We start from the raw sequence: 19254 nt of genomic DNA on the forward strand, positions 1-19254 counted from the left end.
CATCCCGTTAATGACACAGGCCTCCAGGCCCCACTTCCCTCTAATGGCTTCCAGATGACCCCAACTTGTGTGCTTCCTCACTGAGCCTCCAAGAGGGCCACTCCACTAGGCAGCCCCATCTGGGCCTGGTGTTCTGGGGCCTCCCCACCAGGGGCCCAGCTTGGCTGGGCCATTATTTATAGGACCAAGGTTGTTAATCCACACAAGAATACCTGGGTTAGGCCAGAGGCGGGTCATGGGATTCCTTTGATGTTTCAGCTAAAACACGAGGGGGCCTAACTGATAAGCCTTCCTGGCCCAGCACAGATTAAAGGCTCCCTAGGCCAGTATCCTGTTTATAGAAGAAAGCCCCAGGCCGTCGGGGCAGATAACCCAGAGTGTGCTCCATAAAGAATTTTCTTCTTTAGAAAAAGACATGGAGGGAAGACTGGGGGCAGGGAGGGAGGGAAGGGAGAGCGACGAGGTAAGAGAGAAAGGAGGGCATCTGGCCTCCCCGAAATCATTAGGAGTGTCCACACGGCACTTGCTTTGGACTTTAAGTAAAAACAGTTGGCCTGGGAAAGTCTATAAAGAAACAACAACAGAGAGATAGGATCTTGGGCTTCCTTTACAATCCAGCCTGGAGAATGAGCAGCATCCCATCCCCTGGCTTCAGTCTTGTTTGCAGAGTTCTCGGTGACTATTCAGTCAGTCATGTGGAATCAGAGCTGAATCTGGGGGCCTCCAAGGAGGCTCTAAAGGAGCCATCCCTGACATTATTTGGCTAAGAAACAACACAGCTGAGATAAGAATCTTGAATAATCCCACTCAACCCAGTGGCGTGTAAAAGTGAGAACAGAATACTTGCAGGACCAGGTGGTAGTCATATAGAATGGCTGGGAAGATTAGGAGAAAGACTTGGCAGAAATTAGGTTTAGAGCAACAGCTTGTACCACATACCATAATAAGCTCCAAGTGACAAGAATATAGTCACACCATTATAAAAAAAAGAATCAAATGAGGGGCCATTTCTTTAATAGAGGTGGTTTACTGAATACACCACTCAACTGGAGATAATGTGTTGGTTAGTTTTCGTTAACTGCCCCCCTTTTGTTTTTAACAAGGGATAGTGTGCTGTGTAAAGGAATTGCCTCTATACAACAAGGGGTGACATAAAAACAAAAAAGATTGGTTTTATAAGATTATTTCCTGACAAAAATGAGTAACAGGGAAACATGTTTTGTATGATTTTATCTATCTATCTATATCTATATCCCATGTTGAATTGCTTGCCAGCTCTAGGAAAGGGGAGGAAAAATGAGAGGCAAAAAATTTGGATTATATAACTCACGTGGAAATTGGTTATTAAAATTAAAAAAATTATCTTTTGCTTTTATAGAGAGCTGGAAAGGACTTTAGAAATCCTTTATTCTAATGCCCTCATTTTCCATGAGGAAAGCTGAGGTTGGCTGAATGAATGGTGCCTCCAAGGCCCCCAGCCCCAGAAATGGGACAACTAGCCCAGAGGAACTGTATCAGTGTCTCTGCTTATTCCGGAAAATATGGGAAGATTTGGAAGACATGTTTTTAAGGCAGGATTTTCAATGATCCCAAATTACCAAGTTTTCTTACAAAGGAGATATTTAAAAATTCTTACAAAATGAGACCTTTATCTCCTGTGGTTATTCCATTTAAAAGAAAAACCTTTAATTGTGGGGATTTAGTTTTCCAAATTAACTTAACAGAAGTCCTAATCATTAAAAAATAGGATGTAAGACCCTAGGGAGATGGGAGATTCTAGGTTCAAATCAGACCTCAGACATTTCCTAGCTATGTGATCCTGGGCAAGTCACTTAACCCCAGTTCCTTTACTACTTTTCTGCCTTAGAGCCAATATTTAGTATTGCCTCTTAAGATAAGAGGTAAGGACTTAAAAAAAAAAGGAGGCAAGTATGTAATCCATAGGATGGGAAAGGGCACATCATCATGGAAGGGTAGCTGGCTAAATTTAGTGTCTGGCCCTTTTGTGGATGTGTGATCTTGGGAGAGTCACAGCACCCCTGAGAGCAACTCTTAAGACTATCAATTATCAGATGCCAATCTATTTTGGGAGGGGTTTCCAGTTCTCAGCCAATTAAAGTTGCTGAAAGGTTGCCGGGCATTGTGGTCTACAGAGCTGGCTTTAATTCTTGGATGCCACCCAAGTTATGTGGCTAAGGCTCCCCTAGACCCCTCTCAGCCCCTGTCTCCAACTGGGAGAAATCAGCCTTGGCCCTCCTGACCCCTTTCTACAATGCTACAACAGGTGTCACTACTATGGAAAAATGGGAGGTGCTCCATTTCTCTCTGTAGCTGAAGCTAGGCTAGCAATCCACCATGTGACTTTATTGAGATTTGCCCCAACCAGGATGAGTCTGGGTACTGCCAGGGTCCTTATTGGTGTCCCCGGGGACACGCCAGCATTCTCGAGGTGGCCCAGACCACAGTGGCTTTTGTCCCAGCAGCATGGTTGCCAGCATTGGCCCTGTGCCTACATGATCTCATCTCGCTCTCACCCAGTCCAGAGTGGGATTTGCCATCCCTCTCTACTAACCCCTGCTCCCCTGCCATTCACAGATAAGAAAACTGAGGCTGAGAGAGGTCAACGCTCATAGCACTGAGAAGTGACCGAGGCAGGACTGGAACTGGAGCTCACACAGATCCAAATCTAGCCCTCAAACTACTTCACCACACTGCCCCTCCTATCTCTTGGTTGGAGCCACCTACGAGAAGTCCCAAGCTTTGGGGGGGAAGCAGTCGTGTCCCCACATCTCCAGCCTGCGGAGCTCTTTGATTTTGGGGGTAGTGTTCCACAGTGGTCCCAGGAACCTCTTATTAGATCCAGCCCTTCATGACATCCAGCCATTGGATGGTTGGTTAGTCAGTTAATCAACAAGCACCGAGAGGGGGAGATACAAAGAAAGACAAAAAACAAGAGTCCACCCTGAAGGAGTATGGGGTAGAAGAGGAGAGATAACGGGCCAACAACTGACAATAGGCAAGATAAACTGGAAATAATCCTTAGCTCGAGGGCTTGATAGCTTGATTAGGGGGAATGGGGCACGGCCAGTCTTCTGGAATCCAGGACCCAGCTTTCTCTCCCGTTCAGATATACCCAAGAAGGCACCATTTCTTAACCCCTTCCAAATTCAATGGGCAGGAAAAGCAGCACAAAAATACAATGGAAAGCCTTTGTCGAAAGGGAAATAATGTCCTCCCTGGGTTGCCAGGCCAATCCATTGTCCTAAAATGTTTGAGCTAAGTGGAGGAGGAAGTGTTGGGGACAAAGGAGCCCCAGGCGCCACCCCCAAGAGCTCAGCCCCCATGGATGGACGCTCCATCATGTCCATAGCATCTGGGTCTGGGGAGAGAACTGCAGAGCAGGCAGGCTCCCAAGAGGGGAAGAGATGATGAGTTCAGGTTTGGACCCATGGCCTGAAGATGTCTAGGAGACCTCCATTTTGAGATGTCCTAGGGAGAAGAGACAATCTAGAAGAGGGTGAGTGACAAGGCCACTGGACTTGGCCAGGGAGAGAATGAGGGTTATAGGAGCCAGGGTTTGGAGCTGGGAGGGACCACAGATGACACCAAGTCCAAATGCCTCATTTTACAGAAAAGGAAACTGATTCCTGAGGCAGAGAAGCTTACCTGCCCAGGGTCACACTGCTAGGAAAGGCTTACAATAGGATTTGAACTCAGGACTTGCTGATTTTATACCTAGGTTCTATCCACTCCACTCCACTACCTTTACTGCGGTGGGCTCTCTCCTGTGGCTAATCCTGCTTCTGCAATGGCCAACAAGCGCTTCAAAGGAGCCCCATAGATATGATTGGGGATGTAGACTCTAAAAGATCATCCTAGTGCAAATATTAAAAATATGGAAATAGGTCTTAATCAATGACACATGTAAAACCCAGTAGAATTGTGTGTCGGCTACAGGAAGGGCGTGGAGAGAGAGGAGGGAAAGAACATGAATCTTGTAACCATGGAAAAATGATTCTAAATCATCCCCATGATTCATGGGACTTAAAAAAGAATAAAGATGGCCCCCAGTGCCTGCCTGTTGGGCCACAGAGCACACACAATGGTCCTTCAGGCCTCCCTTAGCATCCCGGCTGCTGTGCCCTCCCAACCTCCTGGGTGTCTTTAGCTGCAGTTCAGAGAAGCCTCAGGGTGGTTGTCTCTAGGCTAGCCTGGCCCTGCCCTTCTGATCTTCTGGGTCAAGAACCTCATCTTTCTCCTGGCCAAGAAGAGTCTGTTCCCCTCACCCAAGCACCTGGTACCTGACACGTTGGGCCCATTATCAGGGGACATCTCATCCTGAGTGAGGTCAGGCCAGATATTCTCCCCAAATCAAGTGGGTGGAGAACCTGGTCACGGTAGAAGATTGGTGAGGACAGATTTTCCAGGCATCTTGATGTCCCCGTGCCCTTTTCTTTTCCTCCCAGAAATCCCCATTTTGGAGACCATAAGACCCTAGGTCCTGAGCTGTAAGTGAATACTGAGTCCAGTTTCCCCCATTTTACAGGTGAGGAAACTGAGGTCCATGCCCAGGGTCCAGAAATGAGTTCCAATCCCATCCCACACTCTTTGACTCCAGAGCTAATCTATCTACCATATTTGCTAGTGGGGACACTGAGTCCCCCCCTTTTCCAGAGCTCTTTCCTACCTGTGCTGGGTCTCAGAATGACTACACGGCCCCTCTTTCAGAAGGGCATCCCACTCCCCAGCCCTCCCCTGACCCAATTAATGAGCCACTCTAGCCCCGACCCCTTTATCAGATAAGAGGCCTCTACCTCTGGGGCCCCAAGTCCTTATCTTGGGAGGTACTGAGGTACTTTTAGCCACCAGAGGTCATGCTGGGCAAGAACCAGCTGAGGCCTGGGTGAAAAAGCAGACAGACACAACCCGGGCCTGTGGATCTCAAAGCAGGAAGCAAGCTGGCTCTGAGGGTACCCTGAGAGGGCAGACTCCTGTGCAGGACAAGAGCTGATCCCCAGCCCTCCCCTTCCTAGGAGGGGGCTTGCCAGGGCCTTCACTTACCGATACAATGCCTCAATGGAGTCTCGGTCCAAGAAGTCGTGTTCTCTCTTGACCAGTGCGATGTCGATGGGAAATAGGAGATCTGTGGGGAAGAAGAGACAAGCCTTTGTGAAAGCAGTCACACATGCCTGTGAAGGTCTGTCCGCCTGCCCAAAGGCACTCCTGGGCCAGAGACCAAGAGGCTGGAGATGCCGCCTCCAGAGAAACCATCTTCCCCAAAGATTATTTGGTGCAGACACATCCATCTGGGAGCAGACGTTCCCCAGAGAGCAAGTGAACTTTAAGTTACACTGGAGAGGGGAAGCACACGTGCACACACACAGGAGGGGGAGAGAGACACAGAGAGAAAGAAGGAGGAAGGGAGGAAGAGAAGGAGAGAGGAGGGAGGGAGAGAGAGCAAGGGAAAGAGAGACGAAGGAGGGTGTCACGGTCAGGGTCCAGCCTCACTAGCCAGCCAGGGTTCCCGACTCAAAATAAATAAAATAAAATAAATAACAAATGGAAGACAGCTTAATCATTACAGCCATGGGATTGCTTTGCATCTCAGCTGCTTCGACATTCCCACGCCTGGGATTTATTTTTATACCCATTTTCTTGGCATGTAGGTATACAAAATCAAAGAGAGATAATTGGAAAAGTGATAAATTAACTATTAGGAGATCACTTGATTAACATTCTATATTTTTGTATTGTGATTACAGACAGAATACAAGATAAATGATTTCGTCACACGTGGCTTACTAGGGGGTGTGAGTTACTGATTTGTGTAATTGAGTCACTGAGGCATAGTGAAGCTTAGTGTACCTGTACTGTACCTATTGTATGGGCCTCTAGGATTGATTTGTGTGCTGGCTTCATGAGAAAGCTTTGGGCTTGGCCTGTAGCTGCGGTTTCACTGGGAATTAGGCACCTAAATAAAAGTTAACCCATGATAGTCTTTTGGGATTGGGCTTCAGGGTCTGATCTTTTGGTGATATTTTGGAGAATTAGGGTACATGTGTTTTCTCTTGCATTATTTCTTTTGAGACTGGGGGAATAATAATCATGTCAATTCAGAGGTAAGGGGCATTGATGAAAGAGGTCATGCAAGGGGGATAGAGTGGGCAGTCACATCTCACCAAGGACCACTCTGTGGTCTCCCCGGCTACCACGTGTGACTCTGTCAGGGCGTTGTGGACTGATGGCCCCCAGCAGGAGGGAGGGAGAGAAGAAGGAAGAGAGGGAGGAGGGAAGGAGAGGAAGAAGGAGGAAAGGAGGGAGGAGAAAGGGAGGAAGGGGGAGAGAGAGGGAGCACAATGTATGCCTTTGTTCACCCAAGGAAAGAAAAAAGATCAGAGATCAAACCACCCCCAGAGACCAAAGGGAAGCAAGCTGACTTTCATCCAGGGGCAGGCAGGACTGGGGAAGGGGGAGGGGGATAGAAGAGGATTCCAAAGAATCTATTTTAAGTCCATGGGTTTTCTAGCCCATGTCTAATTCCTGTGAAAATAAAGGGTGAGAGGGGAAAAAAGGCACAGGAGGAATTAACAGCAGGGTGCAGGAGAAATCCCAGGGGCAGGAGTCTGAGGACCTGGGTGCAAGTCTCTCAATTTCTCCATCTGTAAGATGAGGGGGCTTAGACTTGGATGACTTTCAAGACCCCTTCTGTACTACTACTAATAATCACCATAACAACAACAATAATAATAGCAATGAATGTTTCTATAGCTCTTATTTATATACCAGACTCTGTGCTAAGCACTTTATAATTATTTTCTCATTCACTCCTCAGAATAACCCTGGGAGGGAGGTGCTATTATTCTAACAGTTTTACAGATAAGGAAACTGAGGCAGACAGAAGTAAAGTGACTTTCCTCAGACCATACTAGTAGCAAGTATCTGAGACTTGAACTCAGGGCCTCTTGACTCCAGACTTGGTACTCTCTCTATCCACTGAGCCACTTACATGACTCTTGAGCCACAATCCCAGGTGTAATACCAAGGAGACCACCCAGCACAATACCTGCGGCTTCTCCTCCAAGACTCTATGGAGGAGATATTTGGCCAATCTCAGAGCATTCTACATCCCCCCAAGCTATGAGGAGGAGGAGAAGCCAGCCTCACTCTCTAGCCTAGTGTTGGCTCCATCTTTGGGAAGTAAGAGGACTTACAATAATCACATTATTTCCCTCCCTCCTCTCCACCCACTCTTCCTGCAGCCAACACGCAATGTCATTGGGTATTCTCTTAGATTCTTTTCAAAAGAGGAGAAAGATGATGGTGCTTTGTTGATTTCACAGGAAAAAGCAGACACCCTGTGCCCCTTCCCTACCCACCTTCATACAGCTGGGCGTACTGGGGAAAGCCGGCTGCCCGCAGCCAGTCACAAGCTTCTTTGGCCTCGATTTCTGGAAGGGACAGAGTGGAGAAAAGATACTTGGTTAGCCAGCCATTCAGGACACCTCAGGGTCTCCTGAACTCAGGTGAGCAAGAGGACATGGGCAACATCAATGGCAAACCATTGACCGAACAGGGACAGAAACCACCCTGATTCTTGGGGATGAAGTTTGGGATCTTTCCCCCATACCATGCTTATTGCTGTGTTATGACCAAGGAAACTGAGGCTGGGTGTTTCAGTGACTTGCCCAAGGTCCCATGGCAAGGAAGTAGCTGCACCCTGAATTTGATGACCAGGGTTCTAATCTGCCTCTCCTCCCATCCAAGTGGGAATCACAGATTGGCTTTTCTTCTTCAACCACATCTGTTCAGGTGGAGGTCTCCCTTTCACTGCTTACACAACTTCTGTAAGTCTCTATGGACCACTGCCTCAGTCTCTTCCTGCCTCTAGTCCATTCTCTACTCAGCCACCAGAGGTCTGTCCAGGCCACCTCATACTTGGTGGACTCCAGTGGCTCCCTATGGCCTCCAGGATCCAATACAAAGCCCTTGGATCCACCAGTCCCAAAGCTTCTGTATCTTCTCAGTCTCTCATCTCATCACCCTGCTCTACACCTCACAACATCTCGATGGCAATTGGGTGTTGCCTCCTCAATTAGAATGGGAGCTCCTGGAGGGCAAGAAGCTGGTTTTTGCCTTTGCATCCCCAGGGGTTGGCAAGGTCTTCATAAGTACTGATTGAGGGATTGACTTGTTTAAAAATGGTCCCTCTGGAAGAACTGTCATGAGGAAGCTGGTTGGTAAGACTTAAGCCATAAAGCCGGGTCACTTATCTCTAGGGTTCAGGCTCTACTAAGTTGCCTTTTTGTTTTTTAAAATAGGGACAAGCCCTATTATCTTGTGATCCTGCAACCTATCTCCTGTTTTCAGAGACCTTTGAAAGACCTCAGAAAAGAGGTCAGGGCTAGAGCTAAGTTTGGGAGAGGTTTGGATGGAGTGGGAGTTGAAGCTGAGGAAGAGTGAGGCTGCCGAGGGACGGAGTATGGAGAGAGAGAGACCACAGACAGATCCTTGAGGACTCACCTTAAGGAACAGGAGGATAGATTAAGGGAAAGGGACTACAGACATCAAGTGGGATGAAGACCCAGAGATGGCCACTGACCCTGACCCAGAGGATGTGTGGGGAGTCCTCAAAGGAAAGGGCGTTTTAGTGGTGTGCCTGGATTGTTACAAGGGGCTTGTGGAGGAGGGAGACTGAGCTGATGCACAGTGACTTTTCTACAGGTTTAGTGATCAAGGAGAAGAGAGAAGGGATTTGAGGCAAAAGTCCAAAAGGCTTAGGAGAAGGGTTTAGAACTGGGCAGACTTAAGCTTATGTGTGGTCAAAGGGATGAAGCCAGTGGCCACGGTAATGGAGTAAGAACTCTAGTTTCTTGGACACTGTCATACCTGTATATGCACACGTATCACCGTAGTTCTAGAGAGTGACATGAAGGGGCCACCAGGCCTTGCCTCCAGACCCTGCAGGTTCCCAGTACTGTCTTCTGTATAAATGGAGATTTTGAACCCTAGACTTCAATCCCCAGAAGTCCTTGGTATTTTCCAGAATTCCCTATAATCTCACCTGAATCTCCACGTAGGTGAGATCACAATTTGTATTTAACTGGCAGTAACACCTCCCACACTCTCTTCTCTGCCATTGCAATGATGTCTAAGCGCGGGGATTTTGAATGGGCTAATCAGCCATGGGCACGTGGCTTTTATTTTGTATCCTTGATTTCTAATAATCCTTAATAAACCTTATAAAATATAATATTTATATTACTAGATACTAATTTGATTTTCACACTTCTGACACACTGATGTCCCGTAGGTTCCCCAGCTGCCCTACAACTGTGCTTTGTCTTGTGTTCTCTTTCCCAATTAAGAGCATGAGCTCCTTGTAGGCAAGGCCAAGTTTCCTTTTTTTGTTTCATTCATTTAATTCACTTGAAAACCAGATCCCCAGCAAAGGTCTGTGCTCATAATAGAAATAATTGGATGGTGTCAAATTAGGGCAGAGAAGTCTCTGCTTGTCACTGGAGAGAGTCTCATTTTCCATCAAACCGAAGCTTGTTAGTTATCTTGCATGGCTCTCCAGGACCTCTCCTCCTTAGGCCCAGTCAGTCTCGCCCAAAGAGCCTAGTGATCCTCCTGGACTAAGGAGAGGGGTGGGTGTGGACAGCAAACACAGGAGGAGAAGGAGAGCAGGGTCTTGTTGGAAGCTATTCTCCAAAGGACAAAAAAAAAGCCTTTGGATTCTAAAAATACAATGGGGGTACAATGGGGCCTTTATTCCTGGCTTTCCTCAAGTAAACAGCTTGCAAATGTGTTAAGGAGGAAACAGGAAATTTTTATTGGAAACAGCTTTATTTGCTGGTCTGTAGGTAAAGAACAGGGGACCATTGGTGCAGGGACCAGGAGTCATGGTGAGTGCCATGACAAAATAGTGCCAGGGGAAGATGGCCTCACAAATCTGCCCCCTCCCCCAAACCCATTCACCAGGAGTACGAAACTCATTTCTAACACTCGTCACCATTCTGGTCTACTCATCGTCAAGACCTTGAACAGTTTATAATGCCAACCTGGGAAAATCAGCTTCCATCATGTTCATTCATTATTCAATCAACAAGCACTTGATATTTTCGAGGTACCATGATAAACAAACAAAAATGAAACAGAAGACGAGAATGCTTTTTCTACTATCGGAGGAAATGCTTTCTCTGTCCCCAGGAACCTCCTTGAAGGCAGGAAGCCACCAAGATTGGATGTTGATACCAGTTCATTCCATGTCCCAAATATGATAGAGGAGATACCAAAAACTAGCTAGCTGAAGACCTTATCCAGGACTCCTGGGTTCAGAACAGGTGGTGGTTCTTGGCCTGACAGGGATGGGGTTCTACCCTAGACTGCCCTCACACTCCTGGTCCACCAGCAGATGTGAAATGACCCAGATTAGGAGAACCTTTGAGGTCATCTCCCAGAAAGACAAAGGTAGGAATATCAGAGGGGAAGGATAAGAAAAGGCTTCAATATGCTCTAGGAAGGGCTGCATTCATGCTGGGGAGGCCACACCAAATCTGGTTTTCAAGTGAAGACTAAGGCATGAATGGGAGAGGTAAGGACAACCCAAGTATTTCTTTAGACTCTTCTGCACCAAAGCTGGTGGTAGAGGCCCTGGCAGCTAAGGGAACCAGCTCCCACTTTCCAAGAACGTCACTTGAGCCAAGTTATGCCCACCCTCTTCTTCTCCAGGCTTACTTAAACCCTCCTCTGGTTACACGGGCTCCTGACCTAACATCAGGAAGATCTGCTCATAGCTACTGTTGCTTCTTCTTGGGGGTCCCTTTTCCAAGGTGTCACGAACCCTTAGGGGATTCAGACCCATAGTGCACCAGGGAGAAGGTCCACCACCCTCCTAGTGCCCTCGCTCTTACAAGTCCCAGTTACAGCTCAACAGAGAGTCACATAGTGGCATAAGTGAAATTTGAACCCAGACCTGACTCCATGCTTTCCTGTTTTGTTTTGTTTTTAATAGGTCCTAGAGAATAGACTAGAGAAGGTGTTTCCAACAGCAGCCAAAGTCAAGCAGGTCTCCTCATCCAAGCTTATTCACATTCATGAAGGGGTTGGGTTATTGAACCCCTGGGCTAAGTAAGACCAAACAGCTGCCACTGTATTTCAGGATCTCTAACCTCTCTTGTGGGCTCAAAGCTATATGTTTACAAAATGAAGGGGCCTCATTTCCAAGATATACAAGGAACTGATTCACATTGACAAGAACAGGAACTATTTCCCAACAGATACATGGTTAAAGGAATACAAACTGGCAATTTTCAAAGGAAGAAATCCAAGGTACCAGCAGCCACATAAAAAAATACTCCAAATCACTAAAAATTAAAAAAAATACAAATAAAGTATCTCCAAGGATCAGGTTCATACCTATCATTGGCAAAGATGACCAAAGGGGAAAATGACATGGGCTGGCGGGGTGGGTGAAAATGGGCTCACTCCCAGAAATGCTGGTGGAGCTGGGAAAGGGCCCTGGCTTTTGTAGAGGGTGTAGTTGATGGTGTAAGAGAGAGAGGGAGAATGGAGTGCTCTCCCCCTCCAGGCAAGGCAAAGGAGGGATAGATGCTATGAAGTCTGACTAGGAAGTCATTTGGAACATGGCCCCCAAAGCAACTACCCTTTGACTTGGGAATACCTTTATTAGGTCTATACTGCCAAGAGATCAGAGCAAGAAGAAAAGGAGCACATATACGTGATTATTTGTTGCAGCTTTTTTGGTGTGGTGGCAAAGAACGGGAAACTATGGGGCTATAACCATCCACTGGGGAGCAGACGCGATGATGGAATGTGCTATAAGAGATGACAAGCAGGATGCTCTCAGGAAACCCCGGGAAGACCTACATGAACGGACACGGGGTAAAGTGAGCAGAACCAGAACAATTGACGTAGTAGCCGCATGGAACGATGAGAATTCTGGTCAATGCAATGATGGGCTCAAACGGAAATTTTGGGCAGCATATTTACTCAGAAAACCACAAATTAATTTTTATTTTTCTTGTTAAACACTTTGCAACTACATTTTAACCTGGTTCAGAGGAAGTTGGACTGGTCAGAACGAGGACACCCGAGACCTGCTTACGACTAACTGCTGGCTGACAGCACGCGTGGCTGCAGACAAACCAGTGTGGAATTTGTTTCACAATGCATGCTCTTTATAAGAGTTTTTTGCCTTTTCAACAGAGGGTGACAGAGAAAATAGATTTTTTAATGGAAAAAAATTTTTTAAACAAGGAAATTGGACTCAATGCCCTCCTAAGGTTCCATCCAGCTCCAGGCGTATGATCTTACATGCTACGCCAAAATAGCCAACATTCCCTGCCCTCAAAAAGCGAGCCACGTAACCCACAGCTGGGACAATACTAAATAAATCAATATAAAATTCAGGAGGCAGACAGACCCATGGGGTGGGGGAGGGCGGGCATTGGGCCAAAGGATTGCCAGGCTAGGAAATGAAGAGTGAAGGCACCTCAGGATTGTGGCGTCAGGGAGGCTGCAGGCTGTGGAGGTGTCCGGCAGGAATGTCCTGAGCCTAAGGGCAGTAATATGACGTTGGTCTGGAAGTACGGGCTGGAGCCAGATTTTGAAGGGTGTCAAAGGCCCAGCTGAGGGAGGTGGAAGTGTTGGCATTTTGTCCACTGGTCACGAGGGAGTCGCTGGCAGTGTCTTGACTAGAGAAGCAACGTGGGCAAAGTCCTTGGATTTTTTCTGAAAGGTTTTGCTCTAAAGCCCTTTCTGACCTGGCTTCTTGGGATTGTGCCTTGGTTTTGGAGGCAGACTGGGAGTTAGTTACTCCCAAGACGGAAATCACACTATCTGCTCTCTAGTAAAGAGAAACTCTGGGGGCAGAGAAAAAAGACATGGCGGCCGTCGCCGGAGATAGTCGCGTCTGGAGTACGGGGCCACCTGGGGGTATGAGGAAGGGAAGGCTGGAGGGGAGGACCCCGTGGCCCTAGGACATGATTTCCCATAGTCACCTGGGGCAGAAAAGCGTCCTCTGGTGAGGGCACCTACAGACATCCTGGTGACGTGGCCAAAGAACCCCATTTTCCAGTCTGTGCCATGGAACGAGCACTGGTTTTACTCTTGAACCCTGGCGCTGACATTTATGATTGCTAACATGGCTGACCACAAGCAGCAAAGTCCTGGGCCCCTTCCTGAGGCAATCAGCCCAGCTGAGTGTGGGGGGAAGAGGGTGTGCTCTAGAGATGGCCCCCCAACTCTCCAAGCACCTTAGGTTTCCCCCATAAGCCTGTGCAAGCATTCTGACCAGGCTGCTGAACCCCACCTTCTGTGGCTCCCAGGGAGGGTTTCCTGGCTCACGGGCAAAAAGAAAGCCTGGCCACTCTTTGTTCTCTGGAGGTGTCCATTCTATTCCAGGCCTGCTTTTCATCCGGCAATGACTTTGGGGTAGACCCAATCCCTCGACTGCCTCTTCATCCCCAGCCCCTTTGGTCAGGCTCTTCCATCTCTCAAGAGAGGATGCTGGGAAATGAGGGCTGTCACTTCCCAAGCTGGATCTAGGAGCATTTATCAAGCGCTTCCCTCGCGTGCAGGACCCCGGTGTGCTAAGCAAGCAAGCAAGGGCCCTTCTGGCTGGAGCTCTGGCTTTGCAGGCTGAAGGACACTCTGCCGAAGGACAGGGAGACTGATAGGAAGCTGACACCGACGCCTAGCCCTCCCCTAACCCCTGGGTCACACCCACCCTTGATTCCCAAATGACGAGATCTTAGAGCTGAGAGGAACCTCAGACACCAAGGCATCCGGCGCCCTCTCCTTACAGACGGGTAAACTGAGGCTCACAGAGCTGTCTAAGGCCAGATTTGAACCTGAGTGGCCTGTCTGCCTCTCTGTATTTTTAACTGTTTAGTCTGTTGCCTCTCCAATAACAAACAAACTCCTTGAGAATGGGGACAATTTCCCTTTTGGCTTTGCATCTCCCCCAGTGGGCACAGCGCATGGCACCGAGGACCACATAATAGATAGGGGAGAGGAATCCAGGCCATTCTGAACCACAGGTGCCCTCAGAAGGGACGGAAGTCCAGCTAAGAGCCCTTAGTGGTTCCCCTCAGTGGGATTTACCTTGACTCAAAGCCCCCAGACCCTAGACGCCCTACACCGCCCCACAGCCTCCCCGACTCCTCCGGGGGGGGAGGGCTCTTCTGTTGTGGGACTGGCTGCCTTCTGAGCCCCGGGAAGACAGGAAGCACAGGCTGTGGGTGGGGAGAGTTTATGTCCCATTCACATCCTCTGTTTAGGGAGTCTCCCACAATCCCCGTGGGAAGGAACATCGAGTGAGGGTGGCTTAGGCAAGGCGCTGGCAGTGCCCAGACCTCTTACCCCCAAAGGGACCTCAGAGAAGCGCTACCTGGATGGAAATCCTGCCCCTGAGGCTTCCCGGGGGACCTTGGCTACCCATCCCTGAGCCTCGGTTTCCTTATCTGTAAAATGAAGACATGGAACTCAATGGCCTGGGTGGTGCTTTCTGGCTCTATCTCTGATTCCGTGACTCTTCATCCAGGCATTTCAGGAAGAGGAAGCACCAGGTTAGCAATGCTTCTTGGGAGTTGGGACCCTTGGCACTGGCTCGGGGACTGGCCACCGGGCAGCTCGCAGCACCCACCACATAAAGAGAGAGCGCGCAAGCAGCCCCTGTGGGGCTCGGGCTTCCCATTAACCTGAAGGGCAGAGACTGACAGCCCTCCACAGCCAAACCTGGCTGGCTCTGATTTCTCCCCAGATAACCTCAACCTAAGCCTTAATTCTAAAGCCCGATTATCTTAGCAAATTCCCCAGAAAGGAAATGATGCTCAGCCAGCAAACAGAGCAGACAATAAGAGGCCTTCCTTCCATGGGAAGCTCTGGGCAAAAGTCCAAGCCCCACCTACTGCCTCCCTCTTCCCAGCCCACTCTGGGCCTACCTGAGAGGAACCCGAGGACTTGACCCCCATAAGTGTGGACTCCACAGGGGCTCCAGCCCAAGGCTGCTCCCTGGGGGACTCCTCCAAGCCCCAGGACCGAGCACCATTGGGCACAATCTAGCCAATCCAAGCCAACCCAGCCAAGCCAGCGTAAGGGGCCTCGTACTCTCCAGGAAGGTCTCCGGGAGAGCCCCTTCCTTCCGTTGGCCTACCATGATCATTAGAATGTTGTTAGGTAGAAAAGGAGTCCATACTGTTAATGAAATGTTATTAATAAAATAAATAGTGAGCATTTCCATATTGCTTTAAGGTCTGGAAAGCCCCCTCCATATGCAATCTCATTTGATCTTCAGAAAAATCCTGGGAGGCAGGGACTAGGGAATGAATGGCCTGGGCTCACGCAGCCAGCGAGCTAGCCCAGGTTGGACCCAACCCTTGGTCTCCCAGGCTGGAGGGGAGAACATGCTCTGGAGAGAAAGGCCCAAAGTGCTTCGGATTCATTCCCCTGCACTGGAAAGTAGGGGTAAGCCTGGCTCCCAGGCCGCTAGGTGTTGGGGCAGAGAGAGGGCTGGACGTGGAAGTCCAGGAGAGCTGGGTTCAATTTCTGCACCAGAACCGTCGCTGGGTGCCTCTGGGACATCACGTCACCCGTTTGGGTTTGTTTCTTCATCTGGGAAATGGAGGAGTTGAACTTGGGGCCCTGAGATCCCTTCTAGTTCCAAATGTCCTGCGATAAGGGGGGCTTGGAATTTTAGGACCATGATGCTCTCTGGGACAAACACAGGTCAACCCTATAGATTCAGTACTTTTTGAAGAGAAAATGATCCCCAACAACACAAGTAAAACCCAGTGGAATTGCGCGTTGGCTACGGGCATGGGGAGGAGGGGAGGGAAAGAACATGAATCATGTAACCATGGAAAAATATTCTAAATTAATTAAATAAAAATTTTTAATAAAAATGAGAAAATGATCTTTCCCCCCCCCCCCCCCCATTTTTCATTGTCTGAGCCCTGGCAGTGACCTTCCCAGCCTCCTCACATTGGGGTGAGAGGCTGGGTATTTATACAGCACCTACTACATACAGCTATTGCTAAGCACTCAGCAATTACCTCTTTTAGTAACAAGTGTCTGAGGCAGGATTTGAACCTAGGTCTGAACACTCCTCTCAGGGAATTCACAGATTGCCTCCTCAGACCTACTGTTTACACAGGAAACCAAGGCCCAGGCTACCTTCCTCAGCTTTCAAGTGTCCCCTTTTGGAACAAGAAAGTATTGTCAACATCCCAGGAAAAACCAAATGGAGCTGAGTGAGCCTAAAGGTCTGTCCACAACACCTCAGGGAGTCAGAGGAGGGAAGAAGGAATCCCCACTAAAACATCCTGGACAAGTGGTCATCTAGCCTCTGCTTGGAGACCTCCCAGGACGGGGAGATCACTCTCTCTGGAGACAGCCCCTTCCACACTGGGACTGCTCCCGTGCTTAGCAAGTTCTTCCTGAAAACAAAGCCAGACTTCTCTCCTTCTTCCCCACCTCCCAAGAGCAAGTCTGGTCCCTCTGCCACCTGAAAGCCCTTCAATTCTCCCAGCTGCTCCTCATCACACCACAGACCCCAGGACTTATCCCCATCCCCGTCTCAGCCCCAAAGCCCAGGAATTGGGGCAGGGGGCTGGAGGTGCCCTGAAGGGACTCCAGGAGAGAACTGCCATTGTATTCTCCTAGCCTTCACTATGAGGCAGAGACAACTGCACTCCGGGAGGCAGCCCCAGGCAGGGTAAGGCAGAGAAGCCCCCCCCCCCCCCCCCCCTCCGGCTCCGGAGGTACAGCTGTGACACAGGGACTCTTGGCTGAGTTTCAGACTATGGCGCTGCCTCCGGAAGGAGCGAGGGCAATCAGGCAGCCCAGGAGACATCAAAGGTTCGGCTACAGCCCTGCTCCCCCCGCAGAGCTATCAAGGGCTCCCTGTCTCTGCTGCCCCACCTCCCGCCTGGCTTTTGAGGGGACCTCGAATGTCCAGGATGCCTTTTCCTTCTGTCCCGCCTTTAGCTCCATTTGGTCTAGCTGTCACTGCCCACCCGCCACATCTGTCTGCCGCAGGGGTTCCAGAGGCTGCCCAGGGCTCGAGGTGGGGAGGCTCTCTCTGTACACACTTGGGGGAGCCCGAGGGCTTGCTGAAGTTCTGGTCCTACCTCACCGGGGCTTACAGACCCCCCTTCCCCCTCCCTTCTGGAGAGGAGTGGGTGCGGAACTAACGGGAATGAGCTGGATGTGTGGGAGCCCGTTGGGGGGGGGGCAGATTTGTGCCTCATCGCTAAAGCGCCCATTCTCAGGCAGCAGAGTCCTGGTGAGGGCAGGGAGGACTGAGCTGCCCCCTCCAGGGCCCCCCACTGCCAGAAAGTTTCCTACAGCCGGGAGGAAGCCCGGGCCCAGAGCTGGAAGGGAACGTTAAAGTAAAGGGCATTGGCCCTTCTCCACTCTTTGATGAGGAAGCGAGCTTAGACGCAGTCACTTCGTTTAGGCTTACACAGCTCTGCGAGGAAGGAGAAGGGGAAAGGAAGTAAAGAGAGGAGGGCTTGGGGAAAGAGAAGCGAGAAGCCACCTTGGAACAACTCGGGCGCAGTCCCTCAAAACGGACTCCTACTGAATTAGCCAGGACCTTTAAGGGGCCTCATATGGCCAGCAGCCCAGTGGCAATTATCCCAATCTATTCCGTCCAGCCTGGGTGGATCTCTCCAGGGATCTCGCCCTCCAGCCTGCCCACCTTTGGCTCCTGGGTCCTCTCCCACCTCGAGCAGAGATAGGTGGGGGAGAGGATCTGGTCTCTGGCACCCCCCACCCCGAGCCAGCCACCTGGGCTTCCCCGAGTCCTCCCAGCCTCGAAACAGCCAATCTGTACCCAGCATTGCCCGACCCAGACCCCAGGCTCTCTAGAGGCCCTCCCTCCAGCCCCAGTGGCCCCCAGCCTCCTTGACCTCCTGATCTCCTTCCCTTAGCCCGGGGAGAGAGCTGCTTACGCGTGACGATCATGGTATCCAGAGGTGGAGATGGCCTCTGCCTGCACATGGGGCGTTGCGGACGTGCGGGGCCCCACGGAGCTCCTGGCCCGTCCCTGCCCTCTGGACGGTCCCCTGGGCTCCGGTCCTGGGGCCCCAGCGGGAGGGAACTGGTCCTGGGGAACTAGAAGCTCTCAGGGGGCCCTTGGGCTCGGAGACAATCCATCGAGGCACCGCTGCCTTTGCTGCCCACGTAGCCCTTGCACGTGGAGGCTGGAGACGCGCGGGGGAGCCCCTAAACTCAGGCCCCTCTAGACTGCTTGCTGATCTAAAACAGCGGCTGTGACCAGCAGCCTTCACCCACAGGCGGCCAACGCCTGCCCCTGGCCTCTGCCTCTCCACAGCTCCACCCCTGGCCGTGCCCCGCCCCTGGGGGGGACCGATTCCCTCGCCCTCTCCCCACCTTTGGCTCCGCCCCCTTCCCTACCCACCTCTCAGTGGAGGCCCAGACTTCTTCCTAACATTCCTCGTCGCCCCTCCCCCCCAGGAGGAGGACTCCCTTGGCCTGGCCCCGCCTTCGATGCTGTCCCTAGTCAGCCCTGCTTCGGCCAGGGACCTCCTCTTCCAATTTGCACTCTACCTCCTCCCCTCCGAAAAAGGTTCCGTTGTTCGGCCCGAGGCATGGCCCCAGGGATGGAGCCTCTCCCATATGGTCCTGCACCTTTACTCCTAGGATTGGGAAGACGGGGAAATTGAGGCAGCCGCCGGAGAGATGGACTCTGGGTCACCTAGCTGGTCAGTGTTGGGGCTGGGAACACACGGGCTCTCTGACAGGCAGGGCCACGGAGGTGTCTCTCCTATGGATAGACACTGTTTTAAGCTGTATTAAATCTGCCCAGAAATGTGTCCGCCGATCTTTTCAGCCCTTACAATTGTCGGTTTTTCTAGGGAGCTAGAAAAAAAAACTCCCCCTCTTTCCCTCACTTGGGAGTCAGTCTATTATGAGAGCATTAGACCTGGAGGCAGAAGGAAAGCCCTGGATTCCAATCCTGCCTCAGACCAGTCCTAGCTGTGTGACTTACATTTAAGGGAGTTGAGATCCAGAGAGGGCAAGTTCAGATGCTGAGGGCCTGCTTACCTTCTCACAGTTGTTGGGCTAGAGTAAGAGCAAAATGACATTCCATACATTAAGGGTAGACTTGAAAGTACCATAGAATGTGTATCACCATCCCCAACCCCATCATCATATCTTCCACAGAGCTAGGCACCTAAGTGGAGACTGTTGAACAGAACTGTT

At 50.3% G+C, this 19254-nt stretch overlaps 1 protein-coding gene across 4 annotated transcripts in view; it reads right to left on the minus strand.

The window, feature by feature from the left end:
- Window positions 1–19254, minus strand: part of DLC1 (DLC1 Rho GTPase activating protein) — a 207888-nt gene that overhangs the window by 18076 nt on the left and 170558 nt on the right. For 3 of the 4 annotated variants that reach the window (XM_007495633.3, XM_056803392.1, XM_056803394.1), the window contains exons 6-7: window positions 7377–7448; window positions 5062–5143 (exon numbers count right to left, since the gene is read on the minus strand). In XM_007495633.3, coding sequence (XP_007495695.2) covers window positions 5062–5143; window positions 7377–7448 — 154 coding nt within the window. Of the gene's footprint in view, window positions 1–5061; window positions 5144–7376; window positions 7449–17978; window positions 18503–19254 lie in introns of those variants that run through there. The other variant, XM_007495635.3, reaches the window with a different exon arrangement.

The sequence above is a fragment of the Monodelphis domestica genome, chromosome 6 (assembly GCF_027887165.1).
Source record: "Monodelphis domestica isolate mMonDom1 chromosome 6, mMonDom1.pri, whole genome shotgun sequence".
NCBI classification, from domain to species: Eukaryota; Metazoa; Chordata; class Mammalia; order Didelphimorphia; family Didelphidae; genus Monodelphis; species Monodelphis domestica.